This window comes from Lichenostomus cassidix, chromosome 2 (genome assembly GCF_008360975.1).
Source record: "Lichenostomus cassidix isolate B80296 chromosome 2, HeHo_3.0, whole genome shotgun sequence".
In the NCBI taxonomy this organism is placed as follows: domain Eukaryota; kingdom Metazoa; phylum Chordata; class Aves; order Passeriformes; family Meliphagidae; genus Lichenostomus; species Lichenostomus cassidix.
The window spans coordinates 63,871,198-63,894,763 of record NC_139482.1 but is presented as its reverse complement, the minus strand read 5'-3'; the positions used below and the strand labels follow the sequence as shown (position 1 = coordinate 63,894,763).

The window sequence follows — 23,566 nt, the reverse complement described above, 5'->3', positions numbered from 1 at the left end:
GACAGAGTTACCCACTTGGTAGATGAGGAAAAGGCTGTGGATGTTGTATGTCGTCTACCTGGAATTTAGTAAAGCCTTTGACACCATTTCCCATGGCATTCTCCTGGAGAAACCGGCTTCCCGTGGTGTGAAAGGGTGAGATCTTTGCTGAATAAAAAACTATCTGGATGGCTGGGTCCAGAGAGTGATGGTGAATGGAGTTACATCCAGCTGGTGACAGTCACACATGATGTTCTTCAGGGCTCAGTGTTAGGGCTAGTGCTGTTTAACATCTTCATCAGTGACCTGGAGAAGGCGATCAGTTAAACCCTAAGCCAGTTTGCCGATGACACCAAGCTGGGCAGGAGTGTTGATCTGCTGGAGGACAGAAGCACTCTAGAGAGGGATTTGGAAAGGCTGTGTAGATGGGCCAAGGCCAGTTGTATGAGGCTCAATAATACAAAGTACAGAGCCCTGAACTTGGGTCACAACAACCTCCTGCAGTGCTACAGACTTCGATAAGGATGGCTGGAAAGCTGCCTGGCGGAAAAGGACCTGGTAATGCTGGTCAACAGCAGCTGAACAGGATCCAGCATGTGCCCAGGTGGCCAAGAAGGCCAATGGCATCCTGGCCTGTATCAGCAGTAGTGTGACCGGCAGGATCAGGGCAGTGATTGTCCCTCTGGTCTTGGCACTGGTGAGGCCACACCTGGAATCCTGTGTTCAGATTTGGGCTGCTCACGACAAGGAAGGCACTCAGGTGCTGGAGTGTCCAGAGAAGGGCAGCAGAGCTGGCACTTGAGGTTTAATGGTGAACATGATGGTAGTGTTGGCTTAACAGTTGGATTTGATGATCTTAAAGGTGTTTTCCAACTTTAATGATTATATGACCTCATGAAAAGAGGGCTTTGGACACTCCAGGGAAGGATTTGAGTCTTCAAGACAGGGCTTTGGGCCCTGAAAATGGGCTTTTGGAGGTGAGAATGAGGGTTTGAACCCTGAGGTTGGGTTTTGTTGGGTTATGTGCACTCAAAGGATGCTTCAATACCATGATTAAAGGCTTTCCCCCTAGAAATAGGTCTTTGGAGGCATAGAGGTAGGCTTTGAGCCCATTAGATTGGAGGATGAATACTAAATAGAAGGCTTTGATTCCTGAGATGGAGGCTTTGGAAGCTGGGGTTTGGACCTGAAGATGTGCCTTTGTAAAGGCACATCCATGAAGAGGACTTTGAATTCTATAAATGAGGCTTTGGACCTTCCAAATCATACTTGGACCTTCAGAATAATCCTCTGGGCCCTTCAGATGAGTTTTGGGACCTAAGGAACAGGCCTTGGAACTTAGAAATGAGTGTGTCCAAACAAGAAGGGTTTGGACTCTTGGGTAACAGTTGGACACAATGATCTAGGAGGTCTTTTCCAACCTTAATAGTTCAGTGATTCCATGATGTCAGGTCAATGTACCTTGGAGTAGCTGTTACTGTAGTTACTGTTGCTGTGATGTTTGTATGCATAGACTTAGACCTAGCAGAGCTGCAGATACTTGAGATGATAAACAGATTTTGAAAAACTGTTGTAAATACTTATTCATAAGCTACTGGGTCTTTGCAGTGGATTTTCATTTTGTTCAGCTTTTCTGCTGATATTTTTTGGGATGAGTGTGTTTGAGGTGCAAAGACAGCAGTTGGTACTGACAGCAGCTCAAGCTTCTGAAATCAGTTAGATAAGGAGTAAAACACGTTCACTGAATAAAACAGTGCAGTCACACAGTTGGGGTTGCCCCACTGCTTCTTCCACCCTTCCATGATATTAAGTTTGGTACCTGTGTGGGCTATAGAAATGAGAAGTTATGAACATTAAAGATTCATGCCAGTGCTGCTTTCTCTGCTCCCAACCCGAGACTGGGAACTAGAACAGTTTTTGTGCAGTAGCATTTTCAGAGTAGTTGTAGGAAATGAAGGTGTTGTGGAAGGGACTGGTTCATAATCGTGGTATAAGGAGATTGGGATCTGAGCAGTTTGCTGGAGAATAAGCCTACTAGAGTTGTCTTTCATTGTGTTGTTTGTATTTCATCTCAGAAGATCTGTTGGCATCAGTGAGATGTGCAGTATCCTTGTCAGCATTCTTGAAGGGTTAATGATTCCTGTGTGGGGAGATGGCATGAACAAAGTGCAGAGCTGGTGACACAAGAGTAGTAGAGGGAGTGTGCTCTGCTGCTGACAGGGTTGGCTTGTGTTGCATGTGCAGAGAGTGGGAAAGGGTATTCAAAAGCCTGTGCTGAAGTTGAAGAATAAGAAAACTACAAGTTAGGGTGAGATTAAAATGCCAGCTTTAAAGACAGTGTAAGGCATGACATCTTGTTGAATTGTTCTGGCAAGAATAAGGAGTATGCATGTTCAAAAATGTAGTTGGTCAGTGAGACCCTAACAGTTCGACTTGATAAGTAAGTCAACTACAGAGCTTTATTGATGAGCTTTCAGCTCTGATGGGCAGGTAAGAGATGATGAAAGGAGATTTTTTTTTTGTCTGTTTGTATTTGAATAGGCATACCTCGGGCATGTGATATACTTTTAGGGGGAAAGTGTTTGTTTTTTTAACAGGATCTGTGTTTGATGATGGTTTGTACATAATGCCTGCATAGTTCTTTCACAGTGCCTTTAATACATTTTTCAGATAGAAAATGTAGGTGGCTTGACATGTATTTTGCCTTCTCTTGCTTTGTCACGAAGCCAGTGTTATTCTGGAGTATAAAACCATGCTTCTTGTCTACTGTGCCTAAGCCGGATGGAGCAGGCCATTAGTACTTGATGCAATATGGCTGTGCTGAGTGAGTTCCAGCTCCTGGCTTGGTTTGGGAAGTTACCCCATGTTACCCAGCTTGGAATGCTGATTATGTAGAGAACACTAGCAATGCTGCCATTTGTAAAAATAGGTCAAACCAGTTTGGTGTCAGATATGGGTGGTAAAATGTCATCTTGGTTAATTACTAGTCTAGCTACATTCTCCAGTTACTCATTTGGATTACTAATGATTGGGTGTTTACTCTTCTGGATGCCTATGACTTCTTCCATCTTAAGTCTCAGGTAACTTGCAGTCCTGGGAGGGTTTCCTCAGTAAGAGAATCATACTGGCGCCTGTTATATGGCCAGTAATGTCTTATTCTGTGTATTAGTTTGAAAACAAACCAGTGGGAGATCACAAGTAAGGATTAAAATTTAATAGGAAAAATTAAAAATAAGTGAAATAATACAAGGAAAAACACTGATAAAGTCAGATACAACCTAACACCCTGTTAGGGTAGTTGGCAGCAGTCCAAATTAAGTAGTTCAGTTGAAGCGGTGATCCTGTGAAGGTCTGGTCTCCAGCTGAAGATCCAGTGGTAGCTCTTGTCCTCTAGGAACCCAGTAGACAGGGCTAGCTTAGGCAGCTCCACAGCCAGGTTATATCCAGGTGGGAACACCTGGCTCCTCCCTCCTGGGCGGAGCATCTCACAATGGGATAAGTCCATGGGTCATGCAGTGGTTTCTTGATGGTCCATTATCTGGGGTGGGTCATAAGCAGGTGATAACAGCTAATGGCCCGCACCTGGTGGTAATAGAATACTAAATATATCTATATTGTAACCTAGGACATTCTGTAATGGAAAGATGTTCTAGCAGTCGTGAATGTAGTAATGTCCAGCTTTTTGGAAAGCCCATTGCCTTGGGTATAGTTTGTGTCCTGACCATTTGCTTATTTTGGCCAGTTTTGACTCCTCTGTGTTCCTGATACGCTTTTATTCATAGCAGCAAAATACTCACTCCCCTAAAGGGGGACAGTGTGTCATAAGTAAAGGTGAAAATGAAGGGATGGGAACAGAGTACAGACTGTCTCTTTGCTGGTGCTGTGCACTGAACTGCTTGTGAGCTCTGGCGTTGCACACAGTGGTTTTTTTGCTGGAAAGCTGAGGCTTAGTATTAATGTAGAACAGCAGCAACACCCTGAGCGCAGCATATTAGTGTGCATCTTAGTTTGGTAATTGTGATAGATGTACTTTTTATGCTGTATTCTCTCTGGTTTCAGCCGTCCCTAGATAGTTATTCTTTGTGCAAGTAAAAGATGAAATTACAGATCATTGTGAAAAATGTCAAATTGTTAATTAAGATGTCTTTCTTTCTGTGAAAAGACTTTTGTTTTCTACCTTTCCTTTCTCCTGTTTGCCAGCCCCGCTCCTAACTCCAGATTCAAGGGTGTCCTGTAAGTTGGTGTTTGTGTTACTGTGTATGAAAGATGTGAATGACAGATACCGGCTTCTTTTACGTATGCTGATTTTTTAAAGAAAGTTGAATACAATGGAATTCTTGTTTCAGAGTTACTTACTAGATTAACTAGTACATATTCAAAGGATATTCTCAATTTTCTACATATGAATAATAATGTTTAGAAAATTTTGTTGCCTAAACCCAGAAAAATATCGAAGTACCTTGATTTATGTGTTAGTAACTGACAGTGAAGTTTAACAAAAATCTGTTAATTCTCTTGATGCTTTTCAGTTTCCAAAGTGTTGAAATTGTGGAGCTTTGCTTCTTGCTTCCAGCTCACAGAGGTTAGCAGCTGGTTCTGTGGCTGCAGTCAGTGTAAGAGGGGCAGCTCCATGTTGCAAGTCTGCTGCACAGGGTTGAGATTTGACAGGAAGATATGTTGAAATTTTGAGGACATGATGGGGAACAAGTGACTGCCTAAAACAAAATGTTAAATAAATGCTTCTTTCTAGCATGTAAGCATTACGAATAATTGGTAAATGTCAAAATGGAAATGGCTTTTATGTATTCAGTATCTGCCGAATATTAAGGTTTATAGATACAAAACTTTAACATACCATGAAATGAAATTTGGTCAAATTGAATCTATTTAACAGTCCTTTAGTGAGGAGTCTGTTATTCAACTGTAACTGTTTCTTCCATGATCCTTTCAGGATACCCTCACTTTTCAGAGCATGACGGTGGGGTTTTTGAGGCATGTTGTTCCTGCAGTTCAGTATTAGAAAAAGAAATATTTAAGTTCACTGATTTTAGTAGTTATTAACGCTCATCACTATTGCTGTAGATAATTGCTGAGCTTCTGGGCTTCACTTTTTCAAGTGAAGGTGTTACAAGGAGAAGTCCTCAAAAAAGTGTGTACATCAGGAGTTATTTAGAAATAGAATTTCTTGATGACCATGTGGCTTGACAAGCCTTTGGTGATCTTCGGCTGTAGTTTCAGAATTTGGAAGCTTTGCCAAGGTCACTGGGAAGTGCGGAAATTGATGGGTTAGTAGCAAATCAATGTTAGGTGCACTTTCTTCATACATGTTTCATAAGTATAGGAATTCTGTGTCAAGGATCCACCACCCTCTTACCTTAGTGAGCTGAATATTGCTGCCTAATGTCTGTCTTTGAGGTCTGTGCAAGGTTGCATCCCAGAGTGTGCTGCTGACTGTGATGCTGTATTTTTCTTTCAAGCTGGGGCTCATTAGCAGAGTGACCGAATCGGTGAAAAACATTGTACCAGGATGGTTACAGAAGTATTTCAATAAAAGGGAAGATAAATGTGTAGATACAAATGAATCGGCAAGCGAGGAAGAGAATCCAGTAAACTATCACCATGATTATGCAAATGAAGATGCCATGGCAATTGATGGGAGAGCCACGCCTGAATCAGCAAGAATTAATTTAGAAGGTATGTGAAATATCGTTTAGGATTCTGACCATCTGTATTTATTCACAGATTTCTAGTTTTGAATCTGCATTTCTAGGGGAGGCTGGAAGGAGCATTTGGACACAAAAAAAGCTGACAACAAAAAACCCTGTAACACCCAAACCAAAATGACCAACTAACCAAAAATCCCAACCAAAAATAACTGCATACAAAGCAAAAACAAAGCAAAAAAGCGAAGCAACACAGTTTTTGGAACTCCCTTAGCTTCAAAGTTTAAACATAATTGCAAAACATACTGGAAGTTGACTTAGAGCTCTTGGAAGTCATCAGTTAACTTCATTAATTACATTTTCTTTTTAAAGGATCTAGACTTAAAGTTTATCTAATTGCCTAAGGTAGTGGAAACATTAATTTGTTTTGTTGTCCTCAAAACAAAAGCCCAGATGCTAGAATGCCAGAGGAAAACTCCTCCATGTGTCCTGATTTTTATTTTCCTTTAATGTCTTCAATCCATTTATTCAATTTCCTTGTTAGTTTAGTGGAGATCTGGGAAACTTTTACACTTTTTTTTTTTTTTAATATTTTGTAACATTAAGGTGTGGCATGCCTAGTGTGGGGTCTTTGAAAATTATTTGGACCCATGGTAAAGAAGTTTACAAACCTTTTACTGTATAAAAATTAATCTGTGCCTCATATCTGTGCCTCTGACTGTTTCTGTAGTACTCTGTGAATTTGCATATGCTCTCATTTGAGTTTCTCTTAAATTAATTGTTTTGGGAACTCAGTTTTTAATTAGGAGAGAAATTTTGTCTGAGGACATGTACATAAACATCTGTATGGAAAGTTAGTTGCTTCTGTTGTTGGCAGAATGAAAAATAACGAGGAAATACCTTTGTCACCAATGCCATCTAATTGTAAATAATGAGCTTTATTGTTTTCTGTGTAGCTGTAGCTTGAGAATAAGTCTGTATAAAGGAATAGAGAAGGTTTTCATGAATGAGTAACATGTGTTGGCTTTCCTGAAGAACTGTGAAAGGACCTTTCAGTGAGAACAGCTGCACAGCAAACTTTCTAGCTCCAAGAAATCAGGAGCAGATGGGACATCTTAGAACCTTCAGTAGCCTGTGTTGGCAGTTCATGGATGTTGTAGTCTAATCTTTCTTGCTATAGTTAATATTTTCTTATTATTACTGGTATTTTTATTTTAGAAAGCCTTCTTCAGCTCTCGGGTACCAGTGTGCTAGAGTCTGTATTCCTCTGCTTGGCCTGCCTTTGGTCTGATAATGCTTTCTTTCTTTTCAAACCAAGACAGTCCTAAAAATCTACCAGTGCTTTGGAGAATTAACTACTAGTACTGCAGTGCTTATGAAGATTGAAGTAGCTAGTTTAGGCCTCAGTGGAAATGTCAAGGAAGATAGTGTCTCAAAATTATGTTCATACGCAGAAATCCTGGGATGGACTGTAGATTTGCATGGATGTCAGGCAAGATGGCCATTAATAACTGTTCTGTTCACATGGCAAGTTGAGGCTGTGAGACCACCTTCTGCAGGACACTGACAATGTTTACAGACCCTTTTCATGAGGAAAAAATGCCCATCTTACAGCTGAGGCCACATTGCTTACTTCTCCTTTGTGCCAAAATCTCAAAAATTAGTGGGTAGGAGATAATTTGCCTGTAGCATGACCTGATACCGTAGAATTTGGAAGGGAGGATGATGACACCAAAACAAATAAACCCCCAAAAATCTCTGCAAGTACATGTTTTCACATTACTTATTCAGGCCAACATAATCTTTGTTACAAGGTGATAAAAACTGCAGAGTTGTCTGTAACTTGTCGTGTAATCTCAAATTTTGGAATGCTTATTGCAAGCATTATCTGCAGAAGGAATTTATAGATGTTTGATTTAGTGAAAGACACAGTTAAAGCGCTTGAGCACATTAAGCACTTCTTAATGCGACATTAATGCTTAGTATTGCAAGCAGTGTTGCTGTTGTAATCAGACAGACGAAACCCTATCTGAGTGAGGAAGTTAAATTCGGCTTCTCTATTTTTGTGCTGAGAACTTGGCAATAAGCATGGCTGTTGATAGATAACAGGTTTTGGCTTCTGTGAGCTTGTCTGTAAGGAAGCTGATTGTCTCGCTGTTCTTGCTTAGAACCATCCACGAGCAGGTCTGCACTGAACTTCTCAGATGTGTTAACCAGGCCGTCTCTTCACCGGAGCCACTTGAACTGCACTGTGTTGGATTCCACAGTCCCACACTGTCAGCCCTCCACATCTTCCGCACTTGGCATCGGCAGTCCTGGGCTGTCCCTTGTAAAGGAAATAAAAGATTCTACCTCTCAGCATGATGACGATAACATCTCAACAACCAGTGGCTTCTCCTCTAGAGCATCTGATAAAGGTAACTTTTATATTCTCTAACTGATTTGTTTGAATACATTAAGTACTTTGTGTTCTTTAATATTCCACGTTGCCTTAATAAGTAAAGTAGGTGAATATCAGCTTTGGATGTTAGACTTAAATTTAGGTTTTAGTATTTTAGAAGTATATAATCCTGTTATCTTTTAAATATGAACATGCTTGGAATACATTTGTACGTCCCTGATATTCTGAAGAGTCAGTGCAATAAATACAATTTTAGCTCAATTATCTGTAGATCTTGAACAGGGACAGTAGGAGATAAAGGTGACTTGCTGTAGCATGATAGCTAGCTTGATTGCCCAGAAGGAAGAGTGGGTCAGCATATCTTACTCACAGCTGGTTAAGTGTGAGTAAATATGGATGACAAATAAAACCACAAGATATTATTATGTATTTTTTACCAGGAGTCAATAAAGCAACTATTCTGATTGAATAAGTTTGGGTTGCTTTTTTTGTTTTTTGCTGTTCTTGGTAGAGGGCATAATTTGTTAATACTTCCTTGGTTTTTTGCCAAATTCAGTAAGGAATGTACATCATTTTAAAGTAAAAAACACCCAAAACATTGTATTCATGTAGAATGCAACCTAGGTGTCTCACTGAGAAAGGGCAAACAGCAAGTTTGCAAATTTCTCTAGTCCCACATATAAATGGGGAGGATGGAGGCATGCTCAGCCAGTTCTCTGGAGACCATAATTTGACAATTCAGAGTAGCTGTTGCCAGGGCATAGCCATATAACCTGAGTTCGCTAGAACCTTCCTGGTGTGTCTCCATAAAACATATGGGAAATAGGTTGTTAACTCTGTTAATTCTGCCTTGGGGTAATTTTCAGATTTAAAACCTGGCCAGTTCTGTCCTGTGCTGGTTTCCAGCCCTCTACCAACACAGGAGAAACATTGTATCATTACAGATACACCAGTGTTCATGCTGCTCCTTTTTATTTTACCATGAAAGAAGAAAAAATAAAGTTGTGTTGTATTAGGAGGTTATTAGCTTGTGAATACTTTTGAGAGACTACTGAAAGGTCATGTGTTTGCAGTTCTGTGAACAGATTTTAGGTTCAGAGTTGGTACTTGGGTTTCATACCATGTGTGAAATTAATCTGTTTGAAGAACTCTGAAGGTTGGAGTGCTGGAGAAATGAGTGTTAAGGGACTTTTTCATTTTGTAAGACTTTTTTGTAGAGAACTCTGTAGTTTGTGTGGTGTTTAATATTAAAGTTCTCTGTGTACACAAGGCATTTACATATAGCATTTGTCATTTTGGCAGATATCACAGTTTCAAAAATTACTTCAGCACCCCTGCTCTGGTCCCCAGAGGCTGAAAGATCTCATTCCCTCTCACAGCATCCTGCCTCTAGCTCTAAAAAACCTGCGTTCAATTTATCTGCTTTTGGATCTCCCTCTCCTGTAAGTAGTGCACAATATTAATTTTAGTCAAGTTGAATTTGTAGCCGTTTTACTAACCACTTACCATAATACCTTTTTGTAGTCACTTGGAAACACTTCTGTCTTTAAGACAAGACAGCTTGGGGATTCTCCATTTTACCCTGGGAAGACCTCTTATGGTGGTGCAGCTGCAGCAGCGAGGCACACAAAAGTGCAGATTTCTGCTTATCAGGTATGAGAATAGTACTGCAGCATGGGGGAAAACGTTATTGAAATACAGAAGAGGGAGCTCTGCCAAAAAAGCTGTGAGCAGGGAACTTAACTTGAAAAATGTGGCAACAGTTCCTATCTTGCTCACTCAGCCTACAATCTTTCTTTAAATTCTTGTGTAATGCTTTATGTACAAATGCTTATCATAAAGCTTGAGAATGACAGTAGCATCATAGTTGCTGGGCAGTTGCTTGTAGTAGGGGTTCCCTCTGTTACATCTTTCAAAAATTTCCATTTTCTGTCATTATCTGCCTCTGACTGTATTATGGTAAAATAACATGTAAATAATTGCAATGATGGCATAACTTTGAAAACTTTGCTTATAGCAGCAAAAAGTTACCTGCCTGATACTTGCCTGTAGATCTTACTCAAGCGTGTTTGCACTCAAACTATGAACATACTGTTCATTCTTTATTATAGTAGTCTATGAGGCAACTTTGCTTGTCCTTTGCACTTCTGTTACTTACAAGGAGGCACACAGACCTACATGCTATCTCAAGATAAACAATAAAGTACTCTCAGATGTCATTCAGATGGCTCTTGAGAAGAGCTGCTTGTCCCCAGGTGTCCTTTGTGGTCTAAAATGAACCAGCAGATTAAAAATCCTGACTACTCTCAGTAGCTAGAGTTGAATATAAGAGCGAGTGAGTAAAATCTAATTCGGTTGTAATTTGTTTAAATGAAAATGCCCTTTATTAAAAAAAAGTCAAATGTTACTTTAAGGAACTGAAAGTAAGATTTCTGGACCTGTTCGGGTAGTCTGTTTCTACCATGGAACAGGGGGACCTACAATTTCCTGATTCAGGGAAACCTTGAAACTTGTGTGTTTTCCTGACTTGGTGTTGAGTCAAACTTCAGCATGTTTAAAACTCCTGTAAGCTAGAAGTCCTCTTTGCTCAGCAATTTTTATTTTGTACAAAAAATTGTGGATTATGTTGAAAAGAGGAAGCAAATCCTAGGTTTTTAAAGGAGAGACAAGCTTGTTCGTTGCTGTGTACAGCGAGTCTCACTTGCATGTTCTTTGTGTTATGTGATCTGCTTCCTGTCTTCACTTAGCCGTGTGGTAAGCATGATGTGGTTACTTGAGAAGTGTAACAATTTTATAAAAATGGTCACATGGAAGCCTTTTTCATTAGGTTCAGTCATGTGGTACAACTAAAACGTTTACTTTTTTAGTGTATTATATTTAGATCTGTTACAGTGCAAATCAGGTCTTTATCTTTCTGAACAGAGTAAAAAGATCTGCAGTCAGCTGCAGTCTTGGGGGAAGGGAGAAAATGAGAGAAGTAGAACTAGAAATTCCCAATGATGGTTGTATACTCTGGTTTTAAGATGCCATGCTTACAGCATCATGAAACTCTGAGATCTGTTTTGCTACTGGAAGTACTTTCTGCAGCACAAGCCTTTGCTTCAATTCTGTTTTCCTGGTCACTGCTTCAGAGACCCTACAAGCCTAGCATATTCCTTTTTATGACCTTTTACATTCAAGGATTTCTTTTGTTGCTTTATCCCATGTGCAAGATATGCAGGGCCCCACTTAAACTTCTGTAAAGTCAGTGGAGGATATTTTTCTTCTTCATGGCTTGCATGCTCAGTGAGTGCATTTTTCTCTTATCATTATGAGAGTGTTGATTGTATCACCAGTGTAGCCTTAGGGCATAAAATACATGTGTTTAACTCAAAATCAAGCATTGTAACATTGGCAATGCTAATTTTTCAGCCACCGATAAAAAGACAAATGAAAGCTAAACAAGCAAATGTGCAATCCTATGGTGTGACAAGTTCCACAGCACGGCGCATCTTGCAGACGTTGGAGAAGATGTCAAGCCCTTTGGCGGTAAATGGCACTCCTTTTAATGTTTTATTCCACGTGTTTGAAAAACAGTAAATGTACTAGTATAGGATGAAGATGTTACTTAATGTCATGTCCAGCTCAGTTTATTGCACCTGGTTTTTTTGACAGGATGCTAAAAGGATTCCATCTTCTGTTTCTAGTCCTCTGTCTTCTGTAAGTTGATCACAACCCCCCGTGTTTTTGTTGGATGGAACCCTCTCATAGGGAAAAAAACATTCTCTAACACTAGGCCTTTTTCCCCCTCTTAGCCTGTGGACAGGAGTGTGCTGAATATGACTAGCTTCCAATCCAGACAAAACCAGGTAAGAACCAGCAACATGTTAAGCTGAGATAAGTAATTTCTCTGCTTTACAGAGCTTAGAAGAAATGTCATGAACCTCAATGACAGCATACGCATGAATTCAAGTTAATATTAGCCATATGTGAGTTATAGCTGCCTTAGCTGTGTGGAAATTGATAAAAATGTCTTTTCTATCCACGCTAGATGAAAGGAGTGTGAAGATTACTCAGGTGGAGAATTCTATTATCTTTTTGTGGTGGTTTGTTGATACGTCAAGAACAACTTCTCTAGAACACACAAAGTGGTTTTATCTTGTCCTTCAACTTGGGGTTAAGTTGTGTGTTATCATTCCTGTTTAAGAAAGCTTTCTCTTGAAGAAATAACCAGAAAAAGAAAAATATTGATTGAGTGATTGTTCAGATCTTGTGCAGATTTACATGTTTATTTTAATAAAAAAATTAGTACATACTTTTTTTATTACTGCTCAATTAAGGAGAAAATTGGAAAATTGTTATATTTTGTCACTTCTATGAATTTATGCTCCTAAGTTCCTGTTTGGAGGTAGCACTGAATAGTTGCTGTGGTAAATCATTATTTCCTTGGTTTTGTTTAAAGAATATTGGAGTATCACATTTATTAAATTGTAAAACAACAAAAGGTCACTTTTAGCTCAGGCAACCAAAGAAACAAAACTCATTTTTCTTCCATGCAAACTTTCCATCTGCTGTTGTAATGAGGAGTTGGACAGAATGTCTCAGGAAGTTTCTATGCTAAGTGCTTGATTAGGAGTATAATTAATTCTGCAGTCACTTAGGAGTTTATAAACATCTCAGGTTTCCTGTACTGTCTTTGGCTATATGATAAATTACAAGAATGTAGAAAAGTAGAGCACAGAAGTTCTTTACCACCTTAAATATTATCCCAATAATTGAAAACAAAGCTGATATGGATTCTCAGTTAAAATGCAGAACCACACCTGTGATGAGGCATTAAAAAAGATCTACCACATTTGCAGCATAGACCCTGACATCAGTCAGAAAGTGAATGTTGCACACAGCTGTCACTGGGTTAAAATAGATGAATTGTCTACTCATAATGCTAGAATTCATAAAATTTGGCAGGGAGAAAGGGTAGCCCTTGATGAGAATGGAGGAGAGGATTGTATGTGCCCAGAAGAGAGTTATGTGTTTTCCTGCTTAAAGCAAACAAATGGTTGGCAGGACACTTGAAGACTCAGGCAAAACTTTTACAAGGCAGAGGAGAGGAAAGGATGGGAACATATATATTATTGTAACAGGAGGTTTTTTTGCTTATAGCAATAGAGTTTATTTTGTCTGTGAAGTAACTGCCAATTTTTGGCACAGGATGCAGTCAGACTTTGACTATTCCTGTAGCTTTTTGGATTTTATAACTGATTTTCTGGTGATTTCCTTCTGCAAGCTAAATGTTTTCAACACTTCCACATATTTTTCACTGGGTGCTGAGATTGATGGGAAGTTTATAGTTCTGTAACTTTTATCATCAGTAAATGCTGTGGTAATTTGGGTGGGTGCAAGAATGAATTGATTGTTGCTTCCCTTTCAAAGATGGATTTGCAACATCCACCTGTCCAGAAACTTGTGACACCAAAGCCAATCTCCCTGACAGGGAGTCGGATCACGTATTTTAAACCATCTCTGAAACCAGCTACTAATTCCAGAAAAATTCACCAAAGGGTAGATACAGACCACCAAGTAAGTAAATTTTCATGTCCTAATTTGTGTGCTTTTTGCAAGCTTGGAATGTGTCTAACCAATCTACTAGGATGCTCTTTCTTGCAAGAGTACCAAGAGTATAGTTGAGGTAAGCATTAAGACAGTGGGAACCATTGTGAAAGAGATGCATAGAGGTTTTATGGCATAATGGTATCTTTGGCACACTAAGTGGCTGGTGCTTATTTTCAGAATGTGGTGATGTGCTGTTGGGCCAGGCTGTTTGCAGTGAAAAAAATATTAAAATACAGAAACAAAAATTTCCTTTGGATATGGTGCTGTACAAAAAGTTGATGGAACATGCTGATGCTATTTATAAAATGTTTCAGGTGAACTGCAGCCTCCAAGTGAGATTTCTAACAATTACCAGTTCAGATAACTTTCTTAATTACCCATTCTGATCACTTTGGTGTAGATGGAGTCCATGATAAACTTTTCAGAAAACAATACTGGTATTTCTTTTAGAAAAATAAATGGGTCCAGTATTACTCTGAATGTAAAAATGACCAGGTATTTAAAAATGGGCTGGAGATGAAATGGATTGTCAGAGTAGTTACGGAACAAGCTTAAGTGGATGATGTATATTTAGTGGCATAAATTAAAAAAAGCCAACAAAACAGCACAAAATGTGTTTGGTTGCCTTCCCTTTGTGTTTTGTTTATAAATATAGTCAGATAAATCTAGAAATAAAAAAAACCTTATTTTGCAGGACATGATAGAGGAGAGTTTTCCTGCAGAAGAGCCTGTAAAATCATCTGAAAGGTATGACAAATCTATTAATTTAAAACACTTGAAATAAGAAAGCCCTCTCCTCTGTCAGTACAGTCTGCATGCTTGCCTCCTTTTGGAAGGGCAGTAACAGTTCTCAGTAAAAGGCAGTGAGTGAAAAGTGAAAGAAAAAGTGAAAAAATTGTATTATGAGGGAATTTAACCATATATGCATCTTGATCTTCATTAGGGGAGCAGCTGTTAGGTTCAGGTAATTAAATAATTGCATGGAGTCTGAAGGCTTTGTCGTACAGGAATTTATTTCTGAAAAGTTCTTTATAATGTGAAATGTCTTCCAGTTCCAGAGTCTATTCAGTTTTAGGTGTTCTTCTTTGTTTAAGTAAAAATCTAGAGGAAGTTTTTTTTCTAATGCTCTTTACATACAAAGTCACTTCTCTGCTATGTGAATTTGCATGAAAAACAGAAGCCCTTCAGAGTCATCTGAAGACAAATGTCAACTTGTCTCTGAAACAAAAAATTCCAGGAGAGTTAATAATTGTATTTCTTCATGAGGAGATTGTCTTGTATTATGCTGCTCACTTGGCATAGAATGACTTCAGATAATATTGATGGCTCTCCCTTCTGGGCAGCTCATCTTTTGGGTAATGCTTAAGACACTGTGTGCTCAGAAGATATCCTTTCTCTGAGGATTCATCCCTTTCAAAGAACAGTAGTAGGGAATCTACTAATGTGTTGGCTCTGTATTCATCTTCCAAACAATTCTTATGTTGCCTTGGGCATTCTTTGGCATGCAAAAAACCCCAAAACCAACCCTTTGTTTTACCATTCAGTAGTTTGACTTTACAGGAACCATCTTTGGTTTTGGCAGAGGCGCAAACAGATGTTAGGTTTTAGTTGTGGGTTTTCAAACTGTTCTTAATTTTCTTCAGTACAACTCCTTACTCCATGTAGAAGGGAGATCCAGGAAACGGATACTGCTTTTTAGTTGTTTCACAAGTTTTACTGCTGTGTTTCTACTTTTGACTTTAGAGTAGATGGTCCTTTTATTTTAACTCTTTTATAAAGCTAGTGTCTGCTGATTGTCATATTATGGAGTAGGAATACAAAACTGATATGGGCTAGAGTCTTTTCATGCAGCTAACCTGAAGTACTTTGGTACATCTCTGTTCAGCCAAACAAAGGCTGTTTAGTTTTCAAACCAGTGTCAGAATTGTAGCTTGGACTGACTTGCTTGAAGACAGAGCTGTCTTTGCCCCTTAGAAGCTGACAGGTGTTAACAGAAAAGAGGAATGTGGGTTAACATAGACATGCTATAATTGTCTGAAAAAAGATTTTATTTTGACATGAGATTTTATTTCAGAATTCAAATTGATTGTCACTTTTGATTAGGGAAAAGTTTGACCATATGGCTTTAAGGATCTGGCTTCCTCTCTGTGGTTGCAGTGCTAAGCAGATGTTTGCAACTATTGAAAAGTTTAGACCAGTTCTCTTCCTCAGTCCTTTATAAACTTGACCTGGTGTCATCCAATGTATTTTATAATGACTGGCTGCTTGGCTGCAGGATAAGCTTGATACAGTAATTTTTTTCAGGGATTCTTTGTGGTAATGCTTACTGCTTTTTCTTGTTATTGTTCCTTAGTTCACTTCTATTTTGGAATGTGGCATGGGTTTGGTTTCATTTGGTTTGTTGTTGTGGGGGGGGTTTGTGTGTAGGTGGGGGAGTGTGCGTTTGTTTGTTTTGAGGATTTTCTTTTGGTTTTACTTTTTCTTTCCCCTTCCCACTTGAATTAGGGAGTATTTCTGGTTTGGATCTAGGCTTTTGTAATGAGCAGAGAAACGCCTTTGTATGCCTTACAAAAAGGATCTATCTGTATTCATGTCTGAAAAGACTTCTGGAATGTTGGCACACCCAGACACCTCTGCTGCTTCTGCTGATGGCCTCAGGAAAGCCAGAGTTGCTTATGAAGCTTCTGTCATATTTTCTTGCCACACAAGTTTAGGCCTCTCAATTCCATAGGAGTTGTTGGCAGCGCTTCTTGTGCGCGCACACACACACACACACACACATCCCCACCCCCTGCCCATATATTTTTAGTTATTCTTTTATATCCCTTTAGAGCGACATGCTCGTCACAGAATCAGAGAACTGGCAGTCAAAATTTCCGCTGTCTGGACTATTAAAAGCAAGCATTAGAAAATAACAATCTAAATAAGTTCTTCTATTTCGGGTCTTCTGGCTTAGTCATCATTCCTTTATGGATGTTGTGACTGTTTTTTATGTATGTTGTTCTCACTGCTGCACTTACTCAGCTTTTGCTGTTTAGATCACCAGCTATTTACCAGCATTCAGCAACTTGTGGGACAGTTTTTTCTGATGCCAGTTGGAAGTTCTAGGATTACTAGTTGCTATAATAACTTTAAACATTTAGTTGATAAGTTGATTTTTTTTTTCCTGCTTTCTTTTTATCCACCTTCCTCAACCCATGTATTTTTATTCTGTGCCAGCAATTTGACCTACCCCAAACCTGATACTCCTGCATCCAACGGTCTGGGCGGAAGAATGGACAGTGCCTGTGGCAAGATGAGAAGGGAAAGAGAACGATACTGCACATCAAGACCCGTACAAAAGCAACAACCGGTAAGGGTCTCTCAGGTTAATTGATCTTACTGAGATTACTGAAATAAGTAGCTTCATTGCCTCATAGTAATTTACAATAATGCCACTTCAGTTTTGCGGGTGTTTTGCTGTGGGTTTCAGAGCAGGCTCCAGTTTAGGTACAAGTGCCTCAACTTTGGTTTTATATTTTTAAATATTTAGTTGCATTATCTTGAATAAGTTTCCTACAATAAAGTTTCTTACTAGCAGTTGAATGAATAAATTTAGTAGAGGTTTGTAGAGTTTTTAGAAAGTGCCACGTAAAAAAAACCCCAGTTTTTTAAATTTTGTTATGTTATATTTAAGTCACATAGAAAGGTATGGGCCAAGAGCCTGAATCAGAAGACAGTACTTTGCATGTTTGCTAATGATGATTCATAATTTTTTGCACTTAGTCAAACTCATTGTGAGAGGGTTTTTTTTCTTGTTTTAATGGGAAAACTCCATTTAATGAAATGATGGTTGTTACTATCCCAAGGATTATCTTCCTGACTGTAATGTAAGCTGCCAACTGGATCTTAAATCTAAAGAGGTTAACTCGGTCTTCTGGCTGATGCAAAATAAAGAAGTAGTAAATTCTGGAAATGTTTCTGTAATCAAAATGGTCTTAAATGTCAGAGTGTGAAAGACTCTTCAGAACTTTGAAATATGTAAGCTGTAGGGGACATTGAATGTCTGTAGTAGCAGCGTGCATCTCTGCTTAGTCACTTCTGAGTAGATACTGGTACTACTGTCCAAATTGTGAACAGATTTACTATTCCCATGTAAGTCCTAACCAATCTGATCTTGTTAATCAAAGAGCTTAAAAGACAAGGATAAGACCAGAAGTTTTTCAGGTACACTGATTTCTGAATTTTGAATTTTCATCCCAATATATGATATAGGCTAGATTTACCAGTGTATCATCCTCTATGTCATTCATCAGGCTTTCATTTTTGACCACCTGTGCTTTGGTTTGATTTGGGGGTTTTGGTACTCAAAGGAGCCCACATTGTTCTTTAAATATTATCTTTTTCCAAGTTCAAGTGACTTCAGAGACTTTGGCATAATTCCTCAAGAGGAACATTTTCTTACTTGCTATGAAGTTGTGTTCTTTATTAAAGAGATAAGGGTATAATAGAGTCCTGGAATGGTTATGTCTTTCTAGATCTTAAATAACTAAAGTAGAAAAGCCAAAAATAAATCTTACATACACCACTCTCTCTTCTGCAAAGTAACCATTTTGAGCTTACTTTCAATATTCTGACTGGACAGATGATGAATGTAGTATTGCAGGGAAACAGCCTGCCATAAATAAAAATAATGTGACAGACTGATGTAGGGAGGTTAGGATTCCTTTTGAAAACTTGCCTTGTCTGTAGATCTTTCTGTTACATTTAACTTTGTTAATAAATTAAGGTTGGTTTTTTAGAATAAAAGGAAGAGAAAAATTTAAATTTTTAAAGAAAAAGAGAAAAAATTTTAAGAGAAAAATTTAAATATACAACCTCTGTAAGGAAAGTGAAAAATTATAATTTGCAACTTCTTTAAAGAAAAATTAAATTAACACTTAAAATTTGCACCTAGGAGATGGAGCAAGAAGAACTACCCAAAGTACCTCTGCCCATCAGTACTGAATCGCTGCCGACATTCAACTTCAGTTTCCCTGCCAGTAGTGCTGTCTCCTCATCACCCAGCACTGTTTCAAAAGCAGTGATGAACAAGGTAAAATTTTGCTGTATATTGTGAATACTTTCTCAGGATGAGTATATCTCCTCCTTGCTGAATGTTAACTTTTTCTGTGGTGCTCATGAAACTAACCAGCCTGAGTTTGTAACCTGTTGAATAAAACAGGGTTGTGTTCTGATTGGGAGGTACGGAGGGAGACATATTTTGATATGGCTTATACACTCATTGCAGGCTTTTTCTTTTATTACAACTCTTAGCTGTGGATCAGAAATACCAAACGTCAGATTTCCCAACGTCACTGCAGAATGTCTGTTAGTGGATTCAGGTAGCTGCTGTTGTTGTACCTGGATGTTTTTCTTTTCAATACAAACCTTAATTCTTTTGAAAATACAGGTACAACCAGCAAGTAATGTTGGCAGTCCTACGTTTGTATTTTCATCTCCAATTGTGAAATCTACTGAGGTGGAAGTGCTACCTCCATCATCTGTAAGTAAAAAATATCCCAATGTTTTCTCGAGGCTTTAGTAGAATATTGCAGAACAATAAAGCAGAATTGGCCCTGGTGAGGGGGAAAACAAATATATAGATTTCTGACTTGTAATTTTTCAGCCAGCATCCACCTAAAGTTTGAAGACTGGATTTCAGATTAGTATTTGTGTGTGAAACTTGATTGAAATTTCTTACAATCTAAAAAAGAAAATCTCTTTTTTGTAGCAGTTTAAGTTTACATTTAGTGTTCCTGTTGTGAAGTCATCAGAACTTTCTGGATCCACTGATACACCAGTGACATCCATCCTTAATCCAGGTAACAGAAATACTAACATTTCAGACATAAAGTGATAATTCTCTTTCTTTTTTTTTTGTACGTGAAGTAGTTAATCTGTCATTTCTAAGCATCTTACAAATTCCAGGAAAAGCGTGTTTTTAGTGACACATCTGCTTTTAATAAAATTGTAACTATAAACTGTTGCAAATATAAGGTAGAATTTTGAAGATTCTTATATAAGAATTAAACATAGAAATTCTTGTTTCTAGCAAATGTGAATATATTCTAAGCAGATTTCTTTCTAAAAGGTGGTTTTTGTTTTATTTTTAAAGGTAGCACCACTGTAAACAGCACCAGCAATAAGAAGGAAGAGGAAGAAGAATATGATGGGTTCTGCAAACCTGCTAAGTTCTTAAAGCAAGGAAGTGTGTTAGACATTCTAAAAAGCCCTGGTGAGATAATGAACTCTTTTAAAAAATATTTTGCAAAGAATACACTTGCATATAGCTGCATTGATTTTTAAAAAAAACACCACAGCAGCAACAACAAAAAAAACCCCAAACAAAAAAGACAATTTGCCACAGTTAAGGCAGTGTTAGCAATAAATATGGACAAGGAGAACATTACATTAAAATGCTGCATCTGTTAGGCTTGATGCCCCTTCTATTGTAAGCAGCCTTCATTGCTGAAAGGAAAAGTGAAACTTCAAACCAGATGCATTGCTTCTCCTTTACATGTTGGGTTGTAATTCGAACTTAAGTATAAAAAGAATTAGTCAAATAATCAATGTTTTAAATAAATAAAATATATGTAATTGGAAAGAAAATGTTTGTAAAGTGCTTTACAAACATTCCTCTCCCACCTTCACCTTCTCCAGAAATTAAGAATGGTAAAGATAACTTCATTGCTAAAGGTGTTTCAAAAGCTGCATATCTTTTGGCCTTAAATGATAACAGTTAATATGGATTCAGATGTATAGTTTGAGTAGCTGTGGGCTGTCTTACTTCAAAAAAATTCGGTTTTTAAGTCATTGCAATTGTTTTCTACTATTTAGTAAAGTGTGTGTGTGTAAATTAGATTTTTTGTTCTAGGAAAAAGGACTTTATTGAATTTGATCTTTCCTGTTAAGCATTGAGTTGCAGCAGAACTTTTTATTATGAAATGACTTATCTATTTACAACTTAAGAAGGCAGTGCCTATTTATATTGGAATGAGCTAAGTGAGAAAAAATACACCATGTGTTTTGTTTAAGGAAAGACCTGTGGATGAAGTGGCATTAGTTTTCTTCATCAGTTTAAGAGAATCAGGTTCTAAATCAACACTGTTAGAAGATTCCAGTTCTAATATTAAAAAAAAACCCTCAAAGCAATAACATAACAACAAAAAGAGAAACTCTTTTATTTTAGCTTTACAGTTAAATTGTGCTGATATTTAAGATGTGTTGCTGTAGCATTTTTGTTAATGTTTCCATGTTGGTGGTTCTTGTTTTCTGAGAAGTTTGCACCTTTAAGTAAGGAGTTTTCCTGCTCCCAATGCATTTTGAACAAAGATTGTGGGTAAAAATTGTTTGGTTGTCTTAGTTTTTATTGCTTAATTATTACGCAGTATTTGGGCGGGAATACTGTGTGGATTGCTGCTCCAAGTACCAACTGTTGTACAGCTACTAAAGTAAATGTGAGTCATCTACTATGGCAGAAATAGCTTTAGCAATTTGATTAGATTTGGCATGGTGTCTTAAAATGAAATTGGATTATTTTCATTCTGTGACAGATCATCAGCTTTCAGTACTGTTTGTTTACACTTATATCTACCAGTGTAGTGGCAGATAAAAATGAGATTTGTATTTAAAACTTTCTTGGAAGAGAAGAGTTAAATCAAGCTTTAAATAAGTGTTCTGTTGTGTCCCAGCATAGCATATGAAATTTCATCCCTTTAGATAAGATTTCCATGGACTTCCTCTTGCACTTAGTTGGAATGTATAGTTGTAACCATTGGCACTTGGTTTAAATTTGTTCTGTCTACTACTATAAGTAACTTCATGCAGCCAGGGTACAGCTTTATTAATAAAATCTCTCAATTTACTTTTTTTTAAACTAGGCTTTATGTCTGGGAAATCACCCTCCTGTTCATCCACACCGCCTGTTACAAGCACAGTGGTCTATACAAGGCCCGCAATAAGCAGTTTTTCTGCAAGTAAAGACACGTCTAAACAAGCATCCTCCTTTTGGCAGTCTGACACACACGACCCTTGTCTGCAGAACAAAACCACAGATGGCAAATGTGTAACATGTGACGCTGCTAAAGTGTCCACTGTTGAGAGTACGAAACAGACGATAAGCGTGAGTCAATGTGTCTCCTCCAAGACAACAGTCCCTACAGCAGGGACGATGGGCTTTGAAGACAAATTTAAACCAGCACCCAACACGTGGGATTGTGATACCTGCCTGGTCCCGAACAAACCTGAAGCTACAAAATGTATAGCATGTGAGACACCAAAGCCTGGAACAGGAGTGATGCCTGCTCTGACAGTGCCAGTGGTCACAGACAACTCAGTTACAGTGACATCCACCTCCAGCAGCACTGGCACAACAGTCACTCTGGGCTTTGGAGACAAATTTAAACAGCCAAAAGGCTCTTGGTACTGTTCAGTGTGCCTTGTACAAAATAAGGCAGAAGACAGCAAATGTGTAGCTTGTCAGTCTGAGAAACCAGGTTTGTTCTTTTCTTCTTCATTGTTTCAATCTTAGTCTATGTGCATTTTTTACACAACTATGTTGCATATGAAAATATTTTCAGCAGCATGGCTGTATGCCAGACAGGATGGATTAGTGACTCTGCAGGAATGGTTGCAGGCACTGTGGAGGTCTCAGCCCAGATTCCAGCCTGTCACATGAGTTGAACTGATCATGAAATGTATTTGTGCAGAGCTGAATGGAAGCAAATATACCCTGCTTTACAGCTAGCGAGGAAAGATGACTAAAATGGATGCCTTAAAACCAGTTGGCTAATTTTCATAGGGGAAAAACATGAACTCCATGCAAGGAGCTAAAAACTACCGGGTTTGTTGGGCTTTTGTTTTCCTCTTTCAACACTGTTTACACAACGTGGCTTAAAATGTCTCCAATCAGCATTTGTGTGTAATTGAGCAGAAGTATGAAGCCAGATTCTGAGGCAGTGTAGTCTTCAGCTAGTTATCTTGTGCTATGCCTGTGGTAGCTTTTCAGAATACGGGTAACCTTGTTTGGGAAAGTCAGGGTTCTTAGAGATCTTGAGGAGGTGGATGACTTCTCTAGTTAAGTTCTGGGTTGTTTCCTGTTATATGTGATTGTAACTGAGAGAGTTTATTTTTCTAAAGCACAAATAATTATTTTAGTGTTAATTTTTATTGGCTCTTAACATCATTTAATATCAAAAGCATCTTTGCAGATAGATCCTGGGGGAAAAAATAGATGGACTAGATTGTGGTTTTACAATCATTGTGTTCAGTAAGAGTGGAATTTCTTCAGATAAGCTAATGCAATTTAAAGGAAGCTTGTTCCCATGGACTTCCATCTTCAGAGTGGTCAGCTGGCACTTTTGTCCAAGACTCTGGCCATTGCAAGAAAGAAATTTTGGAAATGAGGGGTTTGCTGTGACCACCATGGTACAGAGAATTGCAGTTACATTACTTTTGACAAGGAGACGAGTAAAGCAAGTAAGATGGGAGGATATAAATGGATATGCTGTGGAAAAGAAGAGCTGTTCCTGACTAGGAAATGTTACTGCTTCGAATTTGAGTAATAATCTTGTGCCTCTCTTGAATGCCACCCTCAATGGTTCACTGTAGGTGAACATTATAGTTATGTGATACTTTTGTGCCTTTGGGATGTCTGCTTCACTCCTCACACTTGTGGAGCTGAAGTCTGCTCTTGGGGACATCAGCATCAAGTGACATCTCTTACTTTACAGGGGAGAAAAGTCAGAAGGCAAGCGTTGACTTTCAGGCCTCAGCAGCAGCAGCTGTTTCTACTGCTGCTGAAGGCAGTGTAGCTTGTGTGGTGAACACAGAACTGTGGGTTTCGAAGCTTTGAGTTCCTCTCTTTTATTTTCTTTTGTTACTATGTAGTTTTGAATGTGTCCTGTCTTTG

At 38.4% G+C, this 23,566-nt stretch overlaps 1 protein-coding gene across 2 annotated transcripts in view; it reads left to right on the top strand.

Moving 5' to 3' along the window:
- Window positions 1-23,566, top strand: part of NUP153 (nucleoporin 153) — a 41,705-nt gene that overhangs the window by 11,092 nt on the left and 7,047 nt on the right. The window contains exons 2-16 of one of the 2 annotated variants that reach the window (XM_085051869.1): window positions 5,457-5,673; window positions 7,811-8,059; window positions 9,346-9,485; window positions 9,568-9,696; window positions 11,455-11,571; window positions 11,698-11,742; window positions 11,838-11,891; window positions 13,456-13,602; window positions 14,330-14,382; window positions 16,855-16,987; window positions 18,572-18,709; window positions 19,067-19,159; window positions 19,391-19,478; window positions 19,772-19,891; window positions 21,537-22,151. In XM_085051869.1, the coding sequence (XP_084907995.1) occupies window positions 5,457-5,673; window positions 7,811-8,059; window positions 9,346-9,485; window positions 9,568-9,696; window positions 11,455-11,571; window positions 11,698-11,742; window positions 11,838-11,891; window positions 13,456-13,602; window positions 14,330-14,382; window positions 16,855-16,987; window positions 18,572-18,709; window positions 19,067-19,159; window positions 19,391-19,478; window positions 19,772-19,891; window positions 21,537-22,151 (2,338 nt within the window). Of the gene's footprint in view, window positions 1-5,456; window positions 5,674-7,810; window positions 8,060-9,345; window positions 9,486-9,567; window positions 9,697-11,454; window positions 11,572-11,697; window positions 11,743-11,837; window positions 11,892-13,455; window positions 13,603-14,329; window positions 14,383-16,854; window positions 16,988-18,571; window positions 18,710-19,066; window positions 19,160-19,387; window positions 19,479-19,771; window positions 19,892-21,536; window positions 22,152-23,566 lie in introns of both variants that reach the window. The other variant, XM_085051868.1, reaches the window with a different exon arrangement.